Genomic DNA, 13,238 nt, shown 5'->3' with positions numbered 1-13,238 from the left:
AAGACCCCTATTGATTTTGGGGTCACAAGGTCAAAGGTCAAGGTCACTATGACCTTGATACTGAAAACAGTTTCCGGAGCATAACTTAAGTTCCAATTGGCCCACAATGTTCAAACTACATAGGATGATTGTCCATATTGGGTAGAAGACCCTATTGATTTTGGGCGTCAAAGGTCAAAGGTCAAGGTCACTATTACCTTATAACTGAAAACAGTTTCCAGAGCATAACTTAAATTCCATTCGACCCACAATGTTCAAACTTCATAGGATGATTGTCCATATTGGGTAGAAGACCCCTATTGATTTTGGGGTCACAAGGTCAAAGGTGAAGGTCACTATCACATTGATACTGAAAAATATGTTTCCACGCATAACTTAAGTTCCATTTGACCCACAATGTTCAAACTTCATAGGATGATTGTCCATATTGGGTAGAAGACCCCTGTTGATTTTGGGGTCAAAAGGTCAAAGGTGAAGGTCCACTATTACCTTGATACTGAAAACAGTTGCCGGAGCATATGTTAAGTTCCATTTGGCCCACAATGTTCAAACTTCATAGGATGATTGTCCATATTGGGTAGAAGACCCCTATTGATTTTGGGGTCAAAAGGTCAACGGTTAAGGTCATCCTTACTAAAAAAAAAAATACTTTCGGGCATATAATGCTCCGCCTAGCGGTGCTCTTGTTTAAATATCTTACCAAACTTGACAAAACTTCCAGATATTGTCGAATTCCAGCGATAGTATGAGATGGTGAGCTTGATTATATTAAAAATTCCGATCACTCGATTTTATTATAAAGAGCCGAGTTTATCAACCAGCCGAAGTTATCTCCCAAACCAGTATATATATTAATGTATAAAGAGTGTATAAAGCTGAAGCTGATGAAATTTTGTATTGAAAAAAAGAAAGAAAAGGTAAAATTATTTTGTTTTCGTAGCCTCATGGTTGAATGTCTATGTAATTAAATATAATCGAATATAGTACATAAACAAAATAAAATGTTCCAGTACAAAACATTTGGCAGCTTTTTTTAAAAATAGGTTTGGCTATGATGCCCTTGCTTTCAATAAAATATACTGACAAATGTCTTTCATTCTGTTCTTTATTAATAAATTATTAATAATCACAATAAAATAACTTTACATTTCACTGACAGCAAAATATATAGCTGTATACACTTTAAGGCTGATTATTTTTGAACTTTTGCAGTGTAGAAAAATGATTTATTTGATTTCATTATTGATTTCTAAATTTCCGGATGAATAAATTATATTTTCAGAAAAAAAATTATTTAAGTAATTTTAACATGTAAATTATATATTGTTGTGCTTGCTTTAAGACCAAAAAATGTTCAGTTTCAGTCCCTGTTGCCTACTATAAACTTAGGCCCATTTATTATGCTCCAGGAATGCTTTTGTTTTTATTTCCCTAAATCTTTTTATTTTTAGTGTCTTAATATATAATATATTTTAGAATATATGTTACAGTTTCCTAAAAAAAGATACTTATTGGCCTATTACCTGAACCTTCTTTTGTGTCTCTTGCTTTTTGGCAATTGGTAAAGATTTAGTGATTTATTATTCTGTATGGAAGTCAAAAAACTACTTTCTTTGCATGCATTCATAACAAATGATTTAACATTCAGTGCTACTTTCTTCAGGCTATAAGCATCTAACATACATAAAACCATTAAAAAATGTTATAAAATCATGTTTGCCCCTTAAATGCCCTTTCTAAAGGAGGTGAATATTTTTTTTTCTGAGACATAATCATGAAAATGTTCCTTTAAGTAAATGTTGACCCTAGCTGTTTGTATTTAACTTCGGACTAAATGCACATGTATTGTTTAATTTATTGTTAAACTTGAAGTAAGTATACTTTACTGTACATACACTGCATTATCAGGGTGACTAATTCATGACACATTTTTGCTACCCTTGTTTGTAAATATACCTTGCAACACATTCCTTGGACATTCTTAATTTTCTATGCAAACAATAGCTGGTCTCACATCTAAATCAGTGACACAGCAGTCACTAGTAAGTTGAACCATTGTATTTCCCGTAATTTGGACGACCAGTCAAACAGAAAAAGTTTCATTCTGATAAGAAAATCATTCAGCCGTTACACTTGGTTGTGTGTTTACATGCAATTATGTCACGTTATTTGTTATTTTACCTTTTATATCTCGTCTGATCAATAAAATTGTCACAAAGGGAAGTAGGTAATTGATAGTTTTATAGTATAATAGCTTTGATTGTTGTCTTAGCCAGACACCTGTTTACTTAACAAGCTTACATCATACTAAAAGAAATCATACGATTATTTCAAATTTATATACATGCAGAAGTTAAGTTAGGTTAGCCATTATGTTTTAAATTATTTTGATTACATCATAATTCATACTAAAGAAATCATACGATTATTTCAAATTTTATACATAACTTACGTTAGGTTTACATTTTATTCTGTTCATTGTGTGTTTGTTTACATGTACGTCATGTGAAAAATAAACTTTAAAGGCACGGTATGATTCAGTATGGCAGGAAGTGTGGGAAAAAATGACATTTGAAACTTCTTGTATTATAATGATATCTATTTTGTGTCTTTAACAATATTGTTAAAGATTAAAAAATTGAAGGAAATTTTTATGAAACTTCATGACTTGTTAGTACTGACTGACATTCCCGACTGTGTTTGATTGTAATCGGTTATCACATACCGAATCTATAGAAACAATAAGGTTTAATAAGGAAGATTTTTTTATTTTTTTTATTTTTTAAAAAGTAGTAAAATATAACTGTGCTATTTACAGATATTAAAGAAATAATGATTAGATATTAAACAAATAATGATGTATAATGATATATTAAAATTATTTAATACATTATGCATTTACAGACAAGTAGGTTAGTTAAAACATATTTTATTTCCCAGTATATATATATATACATGTTTCAATTTACAATATACACAAAATGCATTTCATATACATTGTATTCTTAAAACAACAGGATTTGAATGAAAGACACAGTGTCTTATGAAATTCTTCTTTTAAGTAGGTTGAAAGGTAAAGGTCAAAGCATAGAGTCTATGGCAATAATACTATTTAATTTGATTGAGGCACAATAGTATTTCAGGGTATTTAATGCAAACATACATGTATTTCTATCCATTTCAAAAGATTCAAAAGAAGATAAGATTTAGTAGTCACAGACCTTGGCTTGTTGGTAATTTTCTTAGGATAAGGCATTTTAGGCAATAAAGTCACTACATTTCAAGCTTTTTGCTCCTTAATTTTGTATCTTTACATAAATTGACAAGAAAACTGGGATAATCACTTAACAGTCATACCCTCCTTAAAACAAAATAGAACTGTTCTTCTTTTTTCCTCAGTACTGACTGTGAACATGACCTGATCCCCAGAATTGGGAATTTTTACGATGTTTTAGACAAATTGGGAAAAACAGTATTTAACAATAGCCTCCAATAAACACAAAATTCAATTTATTGCTAAAACTATGGTAAACTGCCATTTCCTGTTACCCTGCTCCACCCTTAGGACATTTGTCGTCCACTCTAAAAATGAATCACTGTACATTGTACGGCACCTCTCAAGTGGACATTGGCCCACCCTAGTCTCACACTGTTTGGACTTTTGCTAAATTCGGATCAGTTGTATTGTTAAATTTTGTACATTTGTTATTATGTATTGGAAGCCATGAATTAATTTTCCACCGTGCTTGAAAACAGTGTTCTAAGAATCCAGTTGCTTCAATGACAGTATGTTTTATTTTATATTTCAGTATTCCACCTGGAGTTTAATATGGCTTGGTTGGAACATATTTGTTATTTGCCTTTATTTGGAAGTAGGGGTGCTAAACCGGGTAAGTACATGTAGTTCAGTTCCCATTGGAGCAAACAAGTAAAACACAATTTTCTTTATACTTTCTTGATTTCATTCATTAAAATTAACAAAAAAAAAAGATTTAAATTTCAGGTTAATTCAGAAGTATTGTGATTTCACAGTTTCTCGCATTTTGAATTTGTTCACTAATTAGGGGAGAAAATGGGTAAGCAGCCAAACTGCTTAGTCAGTAAACCAGCATATCAGTTTTCAAAGGATCTCTGGTTCAAAACCCTGTCATGCTGCAGGATATTTTTCTTATCCTTCTGTCGTAACACTTGCTATCACCAATGATTTTGTACAAATTAGACTTGGCCTTTTTTATATGCAAAAACGAAAATTTTAATGCCATATTTAAAACATTGTCTTAGGATCGTCAGATGTATATTTTGAGTATTGGTACCAAGAGTAAAAGTTGGTGGTTAGAGCACGGGATAGGATGTAAGATCAGCAATGATTCATGGGTAGAGGATGACTCGTCTAACGCAGGACGTAAAATACCGCCTGAAGAGTTTGTCGAAGGGTGCATACTTGCATACTACTATGTGGAAGTTATACATGCAGGCGTGCAGTGTTTGTTGGCGGTAAGTGTATACATGTTTAGTTTATACAAATTTACTTTTGTTTGATTGTGTTGGAAGATATAAGCTTATTTGAATCACTCTTGAATCCATTCCTGGAACCAACCAGTACTAAGCAATGAATGTAAAGTTTTTTCCTCAAGTTAACAACGACTTGCCCCTGACAGGGTTTGAACCCCTGTGCTCAGTAATCCTTAGATTACTAGTCTGATGTGTTAACCTCTCGGCCAATGTCGCCATGTATATTCAACTGAAAATGTAACTTGTAATAGTAAATAGAAATGATTGTTATAGTTGAACTATTTTGGGTGCCATCTGTAAATGGAACAGAAGAGAACAATTAACTTCATTATGTTACAATATATAATGGTAGTGATGTTGGTAGTTTACCCTCTGTATCAAGGCCGTAAGCCTCATTGAAATTACCAGTGCACAGTTCAACCTGTATTAACTGATCCTCTATATATAACAGAAATAGCTCCTAAGTGTCTATTTAGATAGCATGCCTGTGTTGTGAAAGTTTCTGTCTGTTGTGCCAAGGGTTTTTAAAGATCATATGGAATTACTTATTAATAGGTTTAACTACAGTATAGTATCCAGTTAAATGACAGACGGCTACTATTATTGCTTTTGATAACAGTTAACTGGTCTCCTGTTTGGCATTTGGATATGGCAGTCAGTGTCTGCTTCTTGCTACTTTTATATTGATCTTGACTGAATCTGTTCTAAGAGTCTGTATTATTTTTGAATTCTAGCCATGTGTGTCCATCTTAAACCATAAGCATCTTTTCATGTATTTCTTAGGAAAATAAAATATTGTATCAATAATTCATAGATTATTATGCAGATAAACATAAGGTTGTATATACATTGATGAGATATCTACTTACAGTTGACTGGTTTTGTGTTCACACTTATGGCTATATACATCTACAGCGAGGAGCAGGAACCTTGTAAGTATCCAGCTAGAACTTACGTTAGTCCTAAAGACTATCCTTCTACCCACTATGCCTCACTCGAGGCTGTCCAACACGCCAGGAACAGCTGGGGTCAGCCTACATTTGTTACATATGCAGATTCCATGGAGTGGTCTAAAGGAGAGGAAGTGGAAAAATGTTCCAGTTATGACCAGTCTGGTGCCTCTGGCAACCAGACTGGGTATGGATATAGAATTAGTGATAACCAGTCTGTGATAGATATTGGGGACCAGTCCATGTCAGGGGGAGTGAACTCCTATAGTGTTTCAAAGGGAGGCAATCCTTACAATGAGTACATGACTGGTTCCACTAGAATGAGGAATTGTGAAAATGGGACAGTAGATCAGTCTATTTACAGTTCAAGGGCATATAACTCTGGCGGTCTTTGGGCACATAACCCACATGGCGATGGTTGTGAGAATATATCAGCTGTGTGAATGACAATATCATGTTGCACTTTAATCACTCCGCTTGCTAAGGTGTGTGAGGGTTATTGTATCTCTATCTTTTTCATCTTTTCACAAAGCATGCTCATTTTATTAAAGGCACACAGAGGGCGTATTGCAACACTGTCAAGGCTAGTTCTTTCAGTTCTCCTAGTTTTGACAGTGTTACTTTATTGCCTTAAAATAATAAATCATTGTAATCAACAGATTCTGTGGAATTCTGTATTCTTAAATGCAATTTTACCTTCTTTATCTTGAGTATGTATTCACTTTGATGTCAGCGTCACACATGGTTAAGTTTTTGCATGCAAGTTTGTATCTCCGAAAATACTGATGGGAAACTACCCACACTTATTTGATAGCATAAAAGGAGGCCATTGTCCAAGGCCCATAACTTTAACTTTGGATTTTCACATAATTATGGCCCTTTTTGAACATACAAATTCTAGTTTACCCAGGCTCTTGTTTTACTCTTGTTTTACTATCAACCACTGAGAATAGTTAAGCATGCTATCATATCTTCCCTGGTGTTAACCTGACTGAAACATTTTTAACAGTATCTTAGTAGATTAGTTTTATAGTAAAAAAGTCAAATTGCATATTAGAATACAGTTTTTAACAGAGATCTTTGTCGTAATTGTCTGTTTTTCTTTATGAGGCTTATTAACAAGATACATCAAGTATTATGAATAATAAGAAACAAATTAATTACATGATTTACATATAAAATAAATATTGTTCTCTGCTATTTGCCTGACATTTTGTTATATAGTTTTCACAATGTGCCCGGCTTTGAATTGAGAACTAGCTGGCAATGTTAATTGAAAGAATTTCAATTTCAAAGTTTGAAAAAAAAGAGCAGCCAATAGTCGAGTATATAAAGCATGGTCAGACTGGCTTAATGTTCTGATTGCATACAAATAGTCATCACTAAAATTTACAAGATTCAAACAGTCCTTTATAAATGTTATAAATTGAAATAACTTAACAATGTAATTGATTGTCAAAATAAATAACTTAGCATACATTATGTGAAAATATGAAGCATGCTTTGTGGGGAGTTAACTCTAACCAAGATAACATTCTTTTTAACTCTAATTACCTCCCCCTTATTCCATTTATATTACATAACATTTTATTTATTCTGTAATAACTTTTATCTTATATATACTATGTAGATTATTTTGCTAGTTAATCATATAGTTACTAATAAATGTATCCTGTAGTTTTAAATCATGTCTTAGAAATGTAGTGTTCTTCTCTATGTATAACAAAATGTTAAAGTGATTATAAATGCATATATGTATTATAATTATTAATAGTATTATGCATAGTATGTTAATAGCAGCTAATCATAGCTAAACAAAGAGGTAGGAATGCTGTTTACAGATTGTTTCAAGTCTGCGACAGAAGTCTGGTGTAAAAGAAAAACCCTAAATATTATCTAATACCTTTTTTGTTTGGTGCTATGTTTTAAATATACTTGTCCAGCTTCAATTGGAATGCTCCATTTTCAATTATAAGGGATATCATGATGAAAGTATAAAGATTCTCAGCTGACTGTATAGAACCCTATAAGACTGCACGGATGTGCACGCTGGCCTGGCTCTACACTCGTAACTGGCGGCCAAGTCCAATCACTTTTGGTTTCCAGGGATTTTATTTGGCTTATTTTATAACTGATATTTGGTCATATTCCCAATTGAAAATAGTATATTATTTTCCAAATCCACAGGATATATTCCCAATTGAAAGTTACAAAATGAAAAAATCTTTGAAAATATGGACTTCACTTTTAAGTGATGCTTAAATGTTTGAAGTTGCCATCCTAGACAGTGATTGTTTGCATTCATTTAATCTCTGCAAAATTTCAGTCATGCATTTTTTCCCAATTTTAACAAAACATTGCTGAAATTCCCAATTCCATCGGTATGGGTCATGTTCCTAAAATACTGGGAAAATTTGTTGGTTTCTGCAGGTTAATGGTTAAATATAGTTGACATTTTCCTAGTTTGTAATGTCTCAGTAATTGTTTACTTTTAGATACGTGTGATAACAATATTGAATGTAAAGATATAAAGTGACATTTACACAAGCTGTTAAATAGAGAGAAATATAGCAATGGGAGTATTGATTCTCTGCTATCATTTCTAAAGCGCCTTAAATAAGGTGATTTGCAGAAAGAATTATGGATTTAATGAATAATAACAATACTGCGAAAATAAGTTGTGAAACAAATTAAATATATTGTTTATAACTTTTTTCCTCAAAGTTATTGAAAGGTTACCATCATATTACAAATTTCTTGTTAAAGTTTTACTTTTTAAGTGAATGATTTTTTAAACTTCCTTGTTTTTGTATGTAAGAGAATAATTAATCTGAGATTGACTTTAATTTAGTTTTTACTATCACTATCTCTTTAGACCCTGAAGTCCATCACTATAATGTTCCATTTATTTTAATACTTATTAATATTTGTACAAAAAGAATTTGTTGTTTAAATCCTTAAATTAAAGACAAAGTCATAACTTCTAATATTACTTTTAAACCTTGTATATTGGATTAATAGTTGTTTCTTAACCTAACCCTCATGTGTAAGTGAATTTTCGTTTAGTTAATTTCAGAAAATTGCTTTTAGTATCCACTATTTAATTGTCAAGGTACACAACTCTTACAGGTATTTTCAGGGACCTGCATGCTCGCACATAAACTGTCGTTACTAGAAATATTTAAACTAACAAGTTTATTTACCAGTATTTTTTGGCATGCGGATATTGACTCTTTGAAAGTTTTTTAGATGTTTTTTTATGTTTTATTTTTATTTCAGCTGCTTCGAATGCTAATGATGAACTTGAGTTTGTAAAGATGCATACATTAACGCGAGGAAATACAGAACTTAATTCTACACCGTCTCACGCTGCCTCGAACCCCGGTTACGAGGCGGACACCCAGTCTACACATACACGTACCACACATACGGAATATCAGAACGATTATCCGACACTAGACAGACCACCTAGTTACGAGACCAGCATGAGAAACACTAAACAAGCTAATGTAAACAATTGTTACGGCTCAGACCGTCAGAGTGTTCGAAGTGCTAGGAGTGCGAGAAGTGCACGTAGTACGAGATCAAAAGCAAGCGTCAGATCTAAACGACGTCAAGAACAGCGGCAGGAAAGACGGGAAGATTTGCCGTGGGTTCAAATCACGCCCTCAGCAAGTAATCTCCATTCTGATCAAGCTGCTGCGTACGGTCATTTTCCACACTTACAATAGAGCTAGTGTATTATGTTTTTCTTTAAGGTATTCAATTGCCTGCAATAAAGTGTTGAATGTGTCGGTACTATTTCAGTATACAGAGATCATAAACTTTTGTGGTTTAGTGTATCACCCAGACATGAATTGTTTCAATAATTGTCATCAGTTTTAACTTGTTGTAGATCTACCTATATTGCAGGCAGTTGAGTAATCTGATTTAGTTTATTTTTTGAATATTTTAAATAGTTTTTCTTTAGTTTTGTTATTAATGAGATATATTGTTATTTTAAAACAAGTGAAAAATGCATCAAACAGCGCCAAGCTCTTGACTTTCTGTATTAATTCTTCAAACAAGGACTTCTCTGATCATTTAAAACTAAATGTTTCATGAAATTGTACATAAGGAGTGAAAGTGAAATTAGTTGATATATATCTCACAATGGATGGCACGATATAAACTATTATATTGATACCGATCTACCATTGGTCAGTCTGATTGCTCATGCAAATTAATAATTTAACACAAATCTTGTTAACATTTTTGAGCTCAATATGGAATATTAACAATCTTCATTTAAAAAAATATCTTCTTTTATACAACTTCTATTGTTCTCATTTACAACTTCTACTCAAATTGTACGTTTATATAAATTAAATACTGTATACATTTCAAAATTCAGCTCATTGTATTCTTTTGTAACAATTTGCTTTTTAAGTTTGTGTTCTTATTATGTTAATTTATTATATACCTGTATGTTTTCTATTGAAGTTACTGTCATAATTCAGCCTGGATGATATTTTCTGTATTTCTCACCTTCATAATGTTGCTCTTTACATTACAAATAAGTATTGATAAAAAAATTCCGTCAGTTTGTTGTACACATTTTACAGATTATGTACAAAAATTTACACGAGTTCGCTATTCTGACAGGATATATGACACCTGGTGATAGTGTCAAATTGTATTCACACATGACTTGCAGGTATGTGAGAATACCAATGTATAACTTGGCACAATCAACTGCAGCTAAATAACCAATCAGGATAACACGCTTGTGTAATATTTTCTGTACATTAGTACAAGCCTTTCTTGAAGTGGTGCGTAATTTGTCATCTCAGTGCAGAACTATTGTATATGCATATAAGATAAGATTTAAATACACCAGTATTGTGCAGTATCTATATGTTACCAGTCAGTAAGTCCCAGTTAATGAGATTTTATTATGTATTCTTAGGTCCTTCAGAATTTTTCATCAGCATCAGAGTATTAATGATATATTCTGGTTTTGTTGTTTCTTCCGTCGTTTAGTTTTACAAACAGTTCATATAACATCTGCATTTATTTGGTGTTTTTGATACCCGTCATGTACCTCTTACCTTTGCTGTGGAGTGTCTGGTTGATTGGGGTCAAGGTCACTGTGGCTTACACTTTCCATCATGTTTTGGCGTTGTAAAATTTTTATTCAGAAGCATTCAGCTGGGTAGATGATATATACTTATATGTAAAATGTATCAAAATGTTTCATGTTGTGATAATAGGAGGTGTAACTGTAATGTGTTTTACTGTAACATGTGTTACTGTAATGTGTTTTACTGTAACATGTGTTACTGTAATGTGTGTTACTGTAACATGGGTTCCTGTAATGTGTGTAACTGTAACAGGTGTTACTGTAATGTATCTTACTGTAATGTGTGCTACTGTAACATGTGTTACTGTAATGTGTGTTACTGTAATGTGTGTTCCTGTAAAGTGTGTTACTGTAACATGGGTTCCTGTAATGTGTGTAACTGTAACAGGTGTTACTGTAATGTGTGTTACTGTAACATGTGTTCCTGTAATGTGTGTTACTGTAACAGGTGTACTGTAATGTGTGCTACTGTAACATGTGTTACTGTAATGTGTGTTACTGTAATGTGTGTTCCTGTAATGTGTGTTACTGTAACATGGGTTCCTGTAATGTGTGTAACTGTAACAGGTGTTACTGTAATGTATCTTACTGTAACATGTGTTACTGTAACATGTGTTACTGTACCATGTGCTACTGTAACTATGTTACTGTAACATGTGTTACTGTTCCATGTGCTACTGTAACATGTGTTACTGTAATGTGTGTTACTGTAATGTGTGTTACTGTAACTTGTGTTACTGTACCATGTGTTACTGTTACATGATGTCTGTTATTGATTCTGTTGTCATGACGATGCTAGACTATCATGTCTACTGTCATTTGGTGATTATTTTGTATCTGATTTAATGTAAGCTTATTATATAAGAAGATTAAATGTCGCAAAAAATCTGTGCTCTCTATCTAGCAGAAATGTATTCCTGAAATAAATGTTGTTTTTATGTAAATCAGAATTATGCATCTTTTCAATTCAATGATTAAACAGGTTTCTCAAAGCTGTTACTGCATGTGGTGCATTGCTGGTTTCTTGTTTCTTTTGCAACATTATTTTTCAAAAACATATACATGATACAGTAAGGCACTTTGATTAAGAGTCTCATTTCACTCGCTTGTTAAATTTGTTATCTTATTTATGTGGTTTTCCTTTGATATTTTTAGTCCTTTCCTATAAAAAATAACAACAAAAATTAAGCTTTAGACTAGTAATTAACTGGTCAAAATGTCAAATTAAACGATTATAGTCACTTTTGAATTACATGTATAACACAAACAACCTTGGAGGGAAAAAACTTGTGTTAAATGGTACACTCTACCAAACTCATTCAGTTTTAAATTAAGTTTAAAAAAAAGTGCAGATTGAAGCTAGGTCAAAATGTGCAGAATAGAGGTCTATATATACAGACGGACACATATAAAACATGAAATTATTCATTGATATTGTAATGAATGGCTGAAAGAATGGTTGGTAAGAGTGCTAAAAGTTCTTTTAATGCCAAAATTGTACAAAAGGTCTTGTAAAAAAAATTGCTTATTAAATAGTTGATGTTCTTTGGAGAATTTTGAAGTACTTGTACATGTGCATTGTATATGGGAGATTGATTTTATCACTCTATACTGTCAGACAGTCCATATGTTAGATCTCAATATCTTTACAGATTATCTTAACTGGATGATTGCACAATTGAAATAGTATGACTTATTTATACACCCCCCTCCCCCCACACACAACAAAAGCAACAGTTTCGGCCTATTCCTGGAGACTCATAAAGTTAACTATATTTTCATATTCTTGTTGTTTGTAGAAAAAAAAGAAAATGTTTTTTCACATAACACTTGGAGGACTGAAAGAAATCTCATGTTTTTGAATTGCCCTATACTGAATTGCATTTTCTCTAATAAATCAAGGTTTATTTTTTTTAGTATACATACTAAAGGAAAAATAAAACATAACAGCCATAACCATCTTGAATCATTCATAGAAATATAAGCAATGTAAGCAATTAGATATTCAAAACTGGGAAATAATCAGTTATGCTATTAATTAAAAAAAACCCCAAAAAACCCTCACTCATCTGATTATTATAAATAATTTGTGTGACAGATTTTTGCTTAAAAGAACACTCCTTGCATACATGCATTATCAGTGTTGAATGTTTATGATGGTATGTATTTTTATGAAAATGGAAATAGTGGACCAGTCTTAAAATGTTACTCATCCATTGGCTGATTCAAATTCAGTCATCAGAATCGACCAATAAAAAAGATGTGTTCCAGACTGGTCCTCAATTTCTAGTTTGATTTTCTTGAGTCCTGTATTGATGTGTATAGCACAATTTAACTGAGGACTGGTTTCATTTCTACCAAATTAGAACAATGCAATTGTAGATCTCATAATTAACCTTATTTCATACAATTCATATAAAAGAAACAAACTTGCAATTTTTATTTATATTGAAATGTGTTAACATATATTTAACATTAAGGTTTATCATGTTATGTAATTAAATGGTAAAATTGAATGATAAAATGTTTGCTTGTATTTTTCTCTGTATTTAAATTCCTTCTTATTGTGAATTAAAGTTATCAACATAAATTATCATTTATAACTTATCATGCTAAGAATGCCAATTTGACATAGTATCATAAAATGTCTACAA

General features: G+C 32.1%; 1 protein-coding gene across 1 annotated transcript; it reads left to right on the top strand.

Annotated features, from left to right (window-relative positions):
• Positions 1–3,784: 3,784 nt before the first annotated feature.
• Positions 3,785–12,946, top strand: LOC132726980 (sodium/potassium-transporting ATPase subunit beta-1-interacting protein-like). Its single transcript, XM_060712393.1, has 4 exons — positions 3,785–3,890; positions 4,282–4,494; positions 5,384–5,444; positions 8,742–12,946. The coding sequence occupies exons 1-4, from the start codon at positions 3,789–3,791 to the stop codon at positions 9,191–9,193; spliced, it is 828 nt and encodes a 275-aa protein (XP_060568376.1). The 5' UTR covers positions 3,785–3,788; the 3' UTR covers positions 9,194–12,946.
• The last annotated feature ends 292 nt before the right edge of the window (positions 12,947–13,238 follow it).

This window comes from Ruditapes philippinarum, unplaced genomic scaffold (genome assembly GCF_026571515.1).
Source record: "Ruditapes philippinarum isolate M1 unplaced genomic scaffold, ASM2657151v2 ctg4917_1_1_1_1, whole genome shotgun sequence".
Taxonomy (NCBI): domain Eukaryota; kingdom Metazoa; phylum Mollusca; class Bivalvia; order Venerida; family Veneridae; genus Ruditapes; species Ruditapes philippinarum.
The sequence above is the reverse complement of the archived record's forward strand: the minus strand, read 5'-3'. Positions and strand labels throughout refer to the sequence as shown.